The sequence below is a fragment of the Aethalodelphis obliquidens genome, unplaced genomic scaffold (assembly GCF_003676395.1).
Source record: "Aethalodelphis obliquidens isolate GAN/ISIS:26980383/991018 unplaced genomic scaffold, ASM367639v1 scaffold24, whole genome shotgun sequence".
Lineage (NCBI taxonomy): Eukaryota > Metazoa > Chordata > Mammalia > Artiodactyla > Delphinidae > Aethalodelphis > Aethalodelphis obliquidens.
The window spans coordinates 18863598-18877138 of record NW_020837968.1 but is presented as its reverse complement, the minus strand read 5'-3'; the positions used below and the strand labels follow the sequence as shown (position 1 = coordinate 18877138).

The 13541-nt window shown below is 35.1% G+C and overlaps 1 protein-coding gene across 1 annotated transcript in view; it reads left to right on the top strand.

The window, feature by feature from the left end:
* LIN9 (lin-9 DREAM MuvB core complex component) overlaps nt 1-13541 on the top strand; it is a 110569-nt gene that overhangs the window by 72462 nt on the left and 24566 nt on the right. Inside the window, exon 11 of the mRNA XM_027122350.1 lies at nt 555-635. Coding sequence (XP_026978151.1) covers nt 555-635 — 81 coding nt within the window. The remainder of the gene's footprint in view (nt 1-554; nt 636-13541) is intronic.

Genomic DNA, 13541 nt, shown 5'->3' with positions numbered 1-13541 from the left:
CGTAGGTCAATTCATTCATTAGGATTGCAAAATGGTGCTATTCTTGTTCTTTGTTTAGTAGCTGAAATAGTTCCATAAGGAAAAACTTCCCATAATCTATTATTTGGTTACCTAATGGCATATAGTTTGTACAGTATAGGCAGGATAAATGCTTGACTCTTTGTCTTTGTTTTCCAGTTTGTGAGTATGGTCACTAGTATTCTCCAACAATGGTTAATTTTGTTTAAGTATCAGTCTGAACTCATGGATTTTAATGTATTTGTACTTCAGTTAACTGTAATTATTATTATGATTGGTCCACACCTTGTTCCATATTGGACCAGTGAAAGCTTATTCAGATTGACTCCTTAATCGTTTTGACATATCCTGGTTACAGTGGATTTTAAAATATCTTCTCAGCCAGTCTGACTTATAAAATAGTGTCTGTGCTATATTTATATTGAAACACTAAAATCTGCTAAAATATCTTGGTGAAAACTTAGAAATTTGACATCTACATGATATACTTAAGTGCCTGTGTTTATTCCAAAACATCTCTTCTTCATTGTCTGTAGACCAGATTATCAAAAATTCTCATGATTAAAAAGGAACATATCAAGAAATTAAGGGAAATGAACACAGAAGCAGAAAAACTGGTAAGGATATTTTTTTTTTCTTTGTTTGTTTGTCTCATTTTAAAATGGTGGGCAGCTTCTATATCTAAAGATTTTAAAATATTTTGTGGAAGAAAACCTTGAGATAAATGTTATTTTAAAATCCTGATTTGCTCTCGCTATCTCTTGTTATACTGAACATACGCTAAGTAAATTAGCAATGCAATACAGTTCATTACCCCAGACCTCCTTATGCCATTGAATAGGATTAATGGATATATATTAGGTTCTTTGACAGTTTGCGTGAGTGTAGAATTCCTAGCATTGGTGCCTCTGACTAAGGAAGTCATATTAGCAGAGGTTATTAAAAGTGATTCAGAATAAATAAATCAGGAAATACATAGGCTGGTATCTTCAGGTTATCTTGATGAAGCTTATATCCTATTTTATTAATCTAATGAGTACAAAAATATGAATCAATTTTATGCATAGGAGAGAATTATCAGAGTTTCTTAAAATGTAGGAAATACTAAGGAAGTTTTTTAATTGTATTGAAAGTCATAACTTGCTTGTGGATTTATAGGATGGTGAATAGATTTTATCTCAAGTACCATCTCCAATTGATTGAAAATGGTTGCAAGGATGTATGAAAGTAAGAGAGTGCTCAGTGATTGGGCTTGGGGGCCAAGGGCTGTAGCTAATTACCAATGTCTCATGAATGCAGGAATAGGGAGTTGTCGTTACATTAGTCATCTCTTGTATGGAATGGTGTGAGGGGTAGGTGTGGGTAAATAGCTGGACAAGTAGTTACCTAACTGAATGAGGAACAATCCTTTTAGGATTATGGAATTTTTTAATCTGAACATGACTTTGAATTATCTAATTTGAACCCATCATTTTTATGGAATTGAAAACTGAAGACCAAAGATATCAAGGGATTTTGGACTAAGATTGTGCTGCTATTTAGTAGTACAGGTACCAGAACAGGCTTCTTAGTTCCAGTTTAACTCATTTAGGCATGATATAAAATTAGTATTGTCAGATACACAGGCTATCAAAGATTGAAAAAAAATAGCCGTAACATATTGCCATTATATATCCTAAATGTAAAAATATTATGTGTTTGCTTCTTTCCTACTGGACTCTTAATTCTTATCTTGGTTTCCATCAGTTCTACTTCTACCCTTTATTCTATGCCTTTTCAATGCTCCCCCACTACATTTCCTCTGAACATTTTGTCATATCTTCCACCTTGATGCATAATCAAATTATTTAACTTTCATATCACTAGCTAGGACTTTTCCCTGTATCTAGGTTTCACACCTTAAAGTACTGGACTTGCCTTAGCCTAGTTAGCGTTACGTACTTTTTAAAAAAGGCCTGTTTTGATGTTGGTTTGACTTCTTGGTATGTGGGATCTCTGTAGAAATCTAACTGGCTTGATAGGCTGTATAATTTATTTATGATTAGAAATAATTACCATTATAAAAATTGAAATACTGTAAAACTATTTAGTTTAATATATGATATAAATATGTTTTTATGCTTAGCATATGGATTTCTTCTTCTATGCATATGCTTTCATATGTTTTGTTTTTTGAAGTACAGTTGATTTACAGTTTTGTCTTAGTTTCAGGTATACAGCATATTGATTTAGTATTTTTGTCAGATTGTATTCTGTTATAGGTTATTACAAGATACTGGGCATAATTCCCAGTGCTATACAGTGTATTCTTGTTGCTTATCTACTTTTTATATGATAATTTGTATCTGTTAATCCCATGTCCCTAATTTATCCCTTCCTGCTTTCCTCTCCCCTTTGGTAACCCCTAGTTTGTTTTCTATATCTGTGAGTCTATTTCTGTTTTGCATACACATTCATTTGTATTGCATTTTAGATTCCACATGTAAGTGATATTATACAGTATTTGTCTTCCTCTGTCTGACTTATTGCACTAAGCATAACATTCTCTAGGTCCATGCATGTTTCTGCAAATGGCTTTTTTTCATTGTTTTTTATGACCAACTAATACTCCATTTGTGGAGTATTTACATGCCCACCAATTTACATGCCCACCAACAGTGTATGAGGGTTCCCTTTTCTCCACATCCTCTCTAACATTTGTCTTTTGTAGACTTTTTGATGATAACTATTCTGACCGGTGTGATGTGATACCTCATTGTGGTTTTGATTTGCATTTCTGTAATAATTAGTGATGTTGAGCATCTTTTCACGTGCCTGTTAGCCAACTGCATGTCTTCTTTGGGAAAATGTCTATTCAGATCCTATGCCCACTTTTGGATTGAATTGTTTGCTTGGTTTTTTTTGATACTGAGTTGTATGAGCTGTTCATATATTTTGGATATGAACCCCTTGTCAGCCGCATCATTTGCCAATATTTTCTTCCATTCCATAGTTCGTCTTTTTCTTTTGTCAGTGGTTTCTTTTGCTATGCAAATCTTTAAGTTTAATTAGGCCCCATTTGTTTATTTTTGCTCTTATTTCTTTCACCTTAGGAGGCTGATCTAAGAAAATATTGCTACAATTTCTGTCAAAGAGTGCTCTGCCTCTGTTCTCTTCTAGGAGTGTTATGGTTTTGGGGCTTACATTTAAACTGTTTTGAGGGTTTGTTTTGTTTTTGTGTATATGGTGTGAAAGGGAATGTTCTACTCTTACTGTTTTACATGTGGCTGTCCATTTTCCTAGCACCACTTGTTGAAGACTCTGTCTTTTCTCCATTGTATAGGCTTACCTCTTTTGTCGTAGATTAATTTATCGCAGGTGCTTGGGTTTATTTCTGGACTGTATTCTGTTCCATTGATCTATGTGTCTATTTTTGTGCCAATACCATGCAGTTCTGCTTACTATAGTTTAGTATAGTGTGACATCTGGGAGGGTTATACATCCAGCTTTGTTCCTTTTTCTCAGGATTGCTCTGGCAATTAAGGGTCTTTTGTGACTTCATATAAATTTTAGGATAATTTGTTCTAGTTCTGTGAAAAATGTCCTGGGTATTTTGATAGGGATTGCATTAAATCTGTAGATTGATTTGGCTAATATGTCCATTTTAATAATGTTAATTCTTCCAACCCAGTAGCACGGAATATTTTTCCATTTCTTCAAATCATCTTCCTCAATGTTTTATAGTTTTCAGAGTGTAGGTCTTTCACCTCCTTGGTGAAGTTTATTCCTAGAGTTTGTTTGTTTGTTTTTGGTGCAATTTTAAACAGGATTGTTTTTTACTTTCTGATATTTCATTATTAGTATATAGAACCGCAGCATATTTCTGTATATTAGTCTTGTATCCTGCAGCCTTTCTGAATTCATCTATTAGTTCTAATAGTTTTTGGGCCTAGACTTTAGGGTTCTCTATAGAGTATCATGTCATCTGCAGATAATGACAGTTTTAGCTCTTCACTTGCAATTTGTGTACCTTTTATTTCTTTTTGTTTTTGATTGCTGTGTCTAGGACTTCCAGTACTATTTCCTGAATTTAGCGGGAAGGCTTTCAGCATTTCACTTTTGAGTATTATGTTGGCTGTGGGTTTGTCATATATGTTGAGATTTGTTCCCTCTATACCCACTTTGATGAACATTTTTATCATGAATGGATGTTGAATTTCTCAAATGCATTTTCTGCGTCTGTTGAGATAATCATGTGATTTTCATTTTTTGTTTGTTTAAGTGGTATGTCACATTGGCTAATTTGCGTATGTTGAACCATCCTTGTGACCCTGGGATAAATCCAACTTGATCATGGTGTATGATCCATTTTATGCATCACTGGATTAGGTTTGCTTATATTTTGTTGAGGATTTTTGCATCTCTATTAAACAAAGATATTGGCCTGTAATTTTCCTTTTCTGTAGAGTCTTTGTGTGATTTTGGTATCAGGGTAATGGTGGGGCCTCATAAAGTGAATTTGGGAGCGTTCCCCCCTCTTCAGATTTTTGGAATAGTTTGAGAAGGATAGGTATAAGTTCTTCTTTACATGTTTGGTTGTCTGGTCCTGGACTTTTGTTTGCTGGGAGTATTTTAATTGTAGATTCAATTTCACTCCTAGTGATTAGTCTTCAAATTATCTGTTTCTTCTTGACTCAGTCTTGGCAAGCTGTATCTTTCTAGAAATTTGTCTATGTCATCTAGGTTATCCAGTTTGTTGGCATATAACTATTCATAGTATTCTCTGTCATTTTGTTTGTTTGTTTCTCTGTAGTATTGTGTTTATTTGGGTCCTCTCTCTTTTCTTCTTAGTGAGAGCCTGGCTAAAGTTTATCAATTTTATTTGTCTTTATAAATAACCACGTCTTGGTTTCATTGATCTTCTCTGTTGATTTTTTGGTCTCTATTTTATTTATTCTCTCTGATCTTTTTTATTTCCTTCCTTCTGCTGACTTTGGACTTTGTTTTTCTAATTCTTTTAGGTGGTATGTTAGGTTGTTTATTTGAGATTTTTCTTATTCTTGAGGAAGGCCTGTATCACTATGAACTTCTCTCTTAGAACTATTTTTGCTGTATCCCATAGATTTTGGAAAACTGTGTTTTCATCTTCATTTGTCCTGAGGTATTTTCTAATTTCCCTTTTGATTTCATCATTGACCCTTTTTTTTTTTAGTAGCATATTGTTTAGTCTCAGTGTGTTTGTTCTTTCCTGATTTTCTTTCTGTAGTTCATTTATAGTTTCATACTGTTGTGCTTAGGAGAAATGCTTGATATAATTTCTATCCTCTTACATTTCTTGAGACTTGTTTTGTGACCTAGTACGTGATCTATCCTGGAGAACGTTCCATGTGCCCTTGAAAAGAATGTATATGTATTCTGCTATTATTGGATGTTATTTCCTGTAGCTATCAACTAAGTCCAACTGGTCTAATGTGTCAGTTAAGACTACTGTTTGCCTGTTGATTTTCTGTCTGGATTATCTGTCCATCGATGTAAATGGGGTGTTAAAGTCCCCTACTGTTACTATATTTTTGTCAATTTCTCCCTTTATGTCTGTTAATATTTGCTTTATATATTTAGGTGCGCCTATATTAGGTGCATGTATGTTCACAAATGTTATATCCTGTCTTGTTTTGATCCCTTTATCATTATATAATGCCCTTTGCTACCTTTTGTTATAACCTTTGAAAGTCTATTTTGTCTGATATGAGTATTGCTACCCCTGCTTTCTTGTCATTTTTGTTTGCATGAAATATTTTTTTATCCACTCATTTTCAGTCTGTATGTGTCTTTTACCCTGAAGTGAGTTTATTAGGCAGTTTATTGAAGGGTTTTGTTTTTTTATTCCAGTCAGCCACGCTGTCTTTTGGAAAGTTTAGTCCATTGGCATTTAAAGTAATTATTGATAAGTATGTACTCATTGCCATTTTAATCCTTGTTTTCCAGTTGTTTTTGTAGTTGTTCTTCATTCATTTCTTCTTTTTGTTTCTCCTGTACTGGTTTGATGATTTTCTTTTTTAGTATGCTTGAGTTCCTTTCTTTTTGGTTTTTGTGTATCTACTGTAGGTTTTTGATTTGTAGTTACAATGGGGTTCATATATGTTGACCTATAATTATGTCTACTTGCTTTAAACTGATAAACATTTAAGTTCAAACACATTCTGAAAATTTCTACAGTTTTCACTCCCCTCCTTCATATATATATATATATAATATATATCATATATATAATATATAAATACATATATATATATATATATATATATTTTTTTTTTTTTTTCCCCACACACACACACTGCACGGGTTGTGGGATCTTAGTACCCTGACCAGGGATCAAACCTGGGGCCCTGGCAGTGAGAGCACTGAGTCCTAACCACTGGACCACCAGGGAATTCCCCTTCATATGTTGTTTTTTGATGTCATATTTTACATTCATGCTTATCCCTTTACTGTTTATTGTAGTTATAGTTGCTTTTATAATTTCTTTTTTTTTAATCTAGATACTGTCTTATTTAAGTGATCTTCAATCCTTACTATTTGCCTTTTCTATTGGGATTTCCCCTTTTCTATAGTCTGTTAACTTCTTTTCCATTTAGAGAAGACCCTCCAACATTTCTTTTAGGCTAGGTTTAGTAATGGTGAATTCTTTTAGTTTTTGCTTGTCTGAGAAGTTCTTTATCTCTCCTTCTATTCTAAATGATAATCTTGCTGGGTAGAGTATCCTAGGTTGCAGATTTTTCCCTGTTAGGACTTTGAATATATCATGCCACTCCCTTCTGGCCTGCAGAATTTCTGCAGAGAAATCAGTTGATAGGCTTTTAGACATTCCCTTATATATGACTCTGTTTTTCTCTTGCTGCCTTTAGAATTTTCTATTTATCTTTAACTTTTGCCATTTTAATTATGACATGTTTTGGTGTGGGTCTGTTTGGATTCACCTCGTTTGGGGCCCTATGTGCTTCCTGTACCTGGATATCTGTTTACTTCTTTAGATTTGGGAAATTTCCAGCCGTAATTTCTTTAAATACAGTTTCTCTCTATCTTCTCCTTCTGAAAACCCCATAATGTGAATGTTGGCACATTTTATATTATCCCAAAGATCTCACATGTTGCTTTTGTTTTTTTTGTTGTTTGTTTTTTGGTTTGTTTATTTTCATTTGTCTTTCTGTCTGCTGTTCTGATTGGGTGATTTCCATTATTCTGTCTTCCAGATCTCTTATGTGTTCTTCTGTCATTTAGTCTGCTATTCATTGCTTCTAGAGTGCTTTTATCTCAGGAATTGAATGACCTATTTTTGATTGGGTCTTATTTATAGTTTCTAGTTCCTTGTTAAAATGATCTGTGCTTATAGATCATTTCTCTTAATTCAGTTAGCATTTTTGTTACCAAATTTTTTTTTTTTGGCCACACCACGCAAACTAAGATCCCATTCTTGCAGGATCTTAGTTCCCTTACCAGGGATCGAACCTGGGCCCCTGGCAGTGAGAACGCCAAGTCCTAACCACTGGACCGCCAGGGAATTCCCATATTACCAAATTGTTTAGTTCATTGTCTGATAGACTGATTATCTCTGTTTCATTATTTTTTTTCAGGGGTTTTCTCTTGCTTTTTCAATTGAGAGTAGTTCCTTTGCCTTTTCATTTTACTTTCTCTGTCTCTGTGAATTTGGGTGAAACAGTTATCTATTGTGGTCTTGAAGGGGTGTTTTTATGTGGGAGTGTCCCTTTGTAGACTGCATGTGCCCAGTGTCTTTGGTTTGAAGGCTAAATTTTATGTGGATGACAGCCACATCTTTCCTGAGGGTGTACTGGCCACTGTCACCTTGATAGGAAGTGTGACTGCTGTTGGAGGAGCTAAAGCCTGCGCAGAGTGCGAGGCAGAACTTCCTCCCTGCTCAGTGGCCATTGCCACCCTGACAGGTCAGAGTCTGTTTCCGAGTTGCTTTGAAAATTATTTTCTAACAAAAATGAAATTATATCATTATATATTAACTTATCTCAGTCTCTTAAAATTTCTGTATTATACCATAATTTAAATAATCTATTAATTGATATTTAAGTTATTTCCATGATTATACTAAAATACTGCTACAGTAAATGTCCTTGTCTGTATAGTTTTGTGCATTTGTTTGTATCTATTTGTAAGATAAATTCATGGAGTCAGATCTACCCTCCACCAGTCCCTCCCATCAGGAAACTTGCACAAGCCTCTTAGATAGCCTCATCCACCAGAGGGCAGAGAGCAGAAGCAAGAACTACAGTCCTGCAGCCTGTGGAACAAAAACCACATTCACAGAAAGATAGACAAGATGAAAAGGCAGAGGGCTATGTACCAGATGAAGGAACAAGGTAAAACCCCAGAAAAACAACTCAGTGAAGTGGAGATAGGCAACCTTCCAGAAAAAGAATTCAGAATAATGACAGTGAAGAGGATCCAGGACCTCAGAAAAAGAATGGAGGCAGAGATAGAGAAGGTGCAAGAAATGTTTAACGAAGACCTGGAAGAATTAAAGAATAAACAAACAGAGATGAACAACACAATAACTGAAATGAAAACTACACTAGAAGGAATCAACAGCAGAATAACTGAGGCAGAAGAACGGATAAGTGACCTGGAAGACAGAATGGTGGAATTCACTGCTGCAGAACAGAATAAAGAAAAAAGAATGAAAAGAGATGAAGACAGCCTAAGAGACCTCTGGGACAACATTAAATGCACCAACATTTGCATTATAGGGGTCCCAGAAGGAGAAGAGAGAGAGAAAGGACCAGAGAAAATACTTGAAGAGATTATAGTCGAAAACTTCCCTAACAAGGGAAAGGAAATAGCCACCGAAGTCCGGGAAGCACAGAGGGTCCCATACAGGATAAACCCAAGGAGAAACACACCGAGACACATAGTAATCAAATTGGCAAAAGTTAAAGACAAAGAAAAATTATGGAAAGCAGCAAGGGAAAAATGACAAATAACATACAAGGGAACACCCATAAGGTTAACAGCTGCTTTCTCAGCAGAAACTCTACAAGCCAGAAGGGAGTGGCATGATATACTTAAAGTAATGAAAAGGAAGAACCTACAACCAAGATTACTCTACCATGCAAGGATCTCATTCAGATTCGATGGAGAAATCTAAAGCTTTACAGACAAGCAAAAGCTAAGAGGATTCAGCACCACCAAACCAGGTCTACAACAAATGCTAAAGGAACTTCTCTAAGTGGGAAACACAAGAGAAGAAAAGGACCTACAAAAACAAACCCAAAACAATTAAGAAAATGGTCATAGGAACATACATATGTATAATTATCTCAAACGTGAATGGATTAAATGCTCCAACCAAAAGACACAGGCTTGCTGAATGGATGCAAAAACAAAACCCATATATATGCTGTGTACAAGAGACCCACTTCAGACCTAGGCACACATACAAACTGAAAGTGAGGGGATGGAAAAAGATATTCCATACAAATGGAAATCAAAAGAAAACTGGAGTAGCTATACTCATATCAGATAAAATAGACTTTAAAATAAAGAATGTTACAAGAGACAAGGAAGGACACTACATAATGATCAAGGGATCAATCCAAGAAGAAGATATAACAATCATAAATATATATGCACACAACATAGGAGCACCTCAATACATAAGGCAGCTGCTAACAGCTATAAAAGAGGAAATCGACAGTAACACAATAATAGTGGGAGACTTTAACACCTCACTTAACACCAATGGACAGATCATCCAAAGTGAAAATAAATAAGGAAACAGAAGCTTTAAATGACACAATAGACCAGATAGATTTAATTGATATTTATAGGACATTCCATCCAAAGACAGCAGATTACACTTTCTTCTCAAGTGCGCACGGAGCATTCTCCAGGATAGATCACATCTTGGGTCGTAAATCAAGCCTCAGTAAATTTAAGAAAATTGAAATCATATCAAGCATCTTTTCTGACCACAACGTTATGAGATTAGAAATCAATTACAGGGGAAAAAACGTAAAAAACACAAACACATGGAGGATAAACAATATGTTACTAAATAACCAAGAGATCACTGAAGAAATCAAAGAGGAAATCAAAGAATACCTAGAGACAAATGACAATGAAAACACGATGATCCAAAGCCTATGGGATGCAGCAAAAGCAGTTCTAAGAGGGAAATTTATAGCTATACAAGCCTACCTCAAGAAACAAGAAAAATCTCAAACAATCTAACCTTACACCTAAAGGAACTAGAGAAAGAAGACCAAACAAAACCCAAAGTTAGCAGAAGGAAAGAAATCATAAACATCAGAGCAGAAATAAATGAAACAGAAACAAAGAAAACAATAGTAAAGATCAGTAACACTAAAAGCTGGTTCTTTGAGAAGATGAACAAAATTGATAAACCATTAGCCAGACTCATCAAGAAAAAGAGGGAGAGGACTCAAATCAATAAAATTAGAAACGAAAAAGGAGAAGTTACAACAGACACTGCAGAAATACAAAGCATCCTAAGATACTACTGCAAGCAACTCTATGCCAATAAAATGGGCAACCTGGAAGAAATGGACAAATTTTTAGAAAGGTATAACCTTCCAAGACTGAACCAGGAAGAAATAGAAAATATGAACAGACCAATTACAAGTAATGAAATTGAAACTGTGATTAAAAATCTTCCAACAAACAAAAGTCCAGGACCAGATGGCTTCACAGGTGAATTCTATCAAACATTTAGAGAAGAGCTAACACCTATCCTTCTCAAACTCTTCCAAAAAATTGCAGAGGAAGGAACACTCCCAAACTCATTCTGTGAGGCCACCATCACCCTGATACCAAAACCAGACCAAGATACTACAAAAAAAGAAAATTACAGACCAATATCACTGATGAATATAGATGCAAAAATCCTCAACAAAATACTAGCAAACAGAATCAAACAACACATTAAAAGGTTGATACACCACGATCAAGTGGGATTTATCCCAGGGATGCAAGGATTCTTCAATATATGCAAATCAATCAATGTGCACCATATTAACAAATTGAAGAAAAAAACCATATGATCATCTCAATAGATGCAGAAAAGGCTTTTGACAAAATTCAACACCCATTTATGCTAAAAACTCTCCAGAAAGTGGGCATAGAGGGCACCTACCTCAACATAATAAAGGCCATATACGACAAACCCACAGCAAACATCATTCTCAGTAGTGAAAAACTGAAAGCATTTCCTCTAAGATCAGGAACAAGGCAAGGATGTCCACTCTCACCACTATTATTCAACATAGTTTTGGAAGTCCCAGCCACGGCAATCAGAGAAGAAAAAGAAATAAAAGGAATACAAATTGGAAAAGAAGAAGTAAAACTATCACTGTTTGCAGATGACATGATACTATACATAGAGAATCCTAAAAATGCCACCAGAAAGCTACTAGAGCTAATCAATGAATTTGGTAAAGCTGCAGGATATAAAATTAATGCACAGAAATCTCTTGCATTCCTATACACTAATGATGAAAAATCTGAAAGAGAAATTAAGGCAACACTCCCATTTACCACTGCAACAAAAAGTATAAAATACCTAGGAAAAAACCTACCTAGGGAGACAAAAGACCTATATGCAGAAAGCTATAAGAAACTGATGAAATAAATTAAAAATGGTACCAACAGATGGAGAGATATACCATGTTCTTGGATTGGAAGAATCAATATTGTGAAAATGACTCTACTACCCAAAGCAATCTACAGATTTGATGCAATCCCTATCAAATTACCAATGGCATTTTTTACGGAACTACAACAAAAAATCTTAAAATTTGTATGGAGACACAGAATACCCCAAATAGCCAAAGCAGTCTTCAGGGGAAAAAACGGAGCTGGAGGAATCAGACTCCCTGGCTTCAGACTATACTACAAAGCTACAGTAATCGAGACAACATGGTACTGGCACAAAAACAGAAATATAGATCAATGGAACAAGATAGAAAGCCCAGAGATAAACCCACACCGCTGTGGTCAACTAATCTATGAGAAAGGAGTCAAGGAACTACAGTGGAGAAGAGACAGTCTCTTCAATAAGTGGTGCTGGGAAAAGTGGATGGCTACATGTAAAAGAATGAAATTAGGATGCTCCCTAACACCATACACAAAAATAAACTCAAAATTGATTAGAGACCTAAATGTAAGATCAGACACTATAAAACTCTTAGAGGAAAACATAGGAAGAGCACTCTTTGACATAAATCACAGCAAGATCTTTTTTGATCCACCTCCTAGAGTAATGGAAATAAAAACAAAAATAAACAAATGGGACCTAATGAAACTTAAACGGTTTTGTCACAGCAAAGGAAACCATAAACAAGACGAAAAGACAACCCTCAGAATGGGAGAAAATATTTGCAAACGAATCAACGGACAAAGGATTAATCCCCAAAATATATAAACAGCTCATGCATCTCAATATTAAAAAAACAACCCAATCCAAAAATGGGCAGAAGACCTAAATAGACATTTCTCCAAAGAAGACATACAGATGGCCACAAAGCCCACGAAAAGCTGCTCAACATCACTAATTATTAGAGAAATGCAAATCAAAACTACAATGAGGTATCACCTCACACCAGTTAGAATGGGCATCATCAGAAAATCTACAAACAACAAATGCTGGAGAGGGTATGGAGAAAAGGGAACCCTCTTGCACTGTTGGTGAGAATGTAAATTGATACAGCCACTATGGAGAACAGTATGGAGGTTCCTTAAAGAACTAAAAATAGAATTATCATATGATCCAGCAATCCCACTACTGGACATATACCCAGAGAAAACCATAATTCAAAAGGACACATGCATCTCAATGTTCATTGCAGCACTATTTACTATAGCCAGGTCATGGAAGCAACCTAAATGCCCATTGACAGATGAATGGATAAAGAAGGTGTGGTATGTATTTACAATGGAATATTACTCAGCCATAAAAAGGAATGAAATTGGGTCATTGTTCAGACGTGGGTGGATGTAGAGACTGTCATACAGAGTGAAGTAAGTCAGAAAGAGAAAAACAAATATCGTATATTAATGCATATATGTGGAACCTAGAAAAATAGATGAAACAGTTTGCAGGGCAGAAATTGAGACACAGATGTAGAGAACAAACGTATGGACACCAAGGGGGGAAAGCAGTGGGGTGGTGCTGGTGGTGATGTGATGAATTGGGTGATTGGGATTGACATATATACACTGATATGTATAAAACTGATGACTAATAAGAACCTACTGTATAAAAAAATAAAATAAAATTTAAAAATTAAAAAAATAGATAAATTCTTAGAAAGTACAATGGCAGGGTCAAAATGTATGAGCATTTTAAAGATTTAATTATACTTCTGATTTAGGATGGTAGACTGAACATGTGTTTTCTTCCTATCCCTTAAAATTCCATGCAAAATAAGAAGTACAAAAAAAAGTAGATAGAATACATGGAAACAGACTTAACAATGTCTGAAAGATTTTTAAAATTTTTC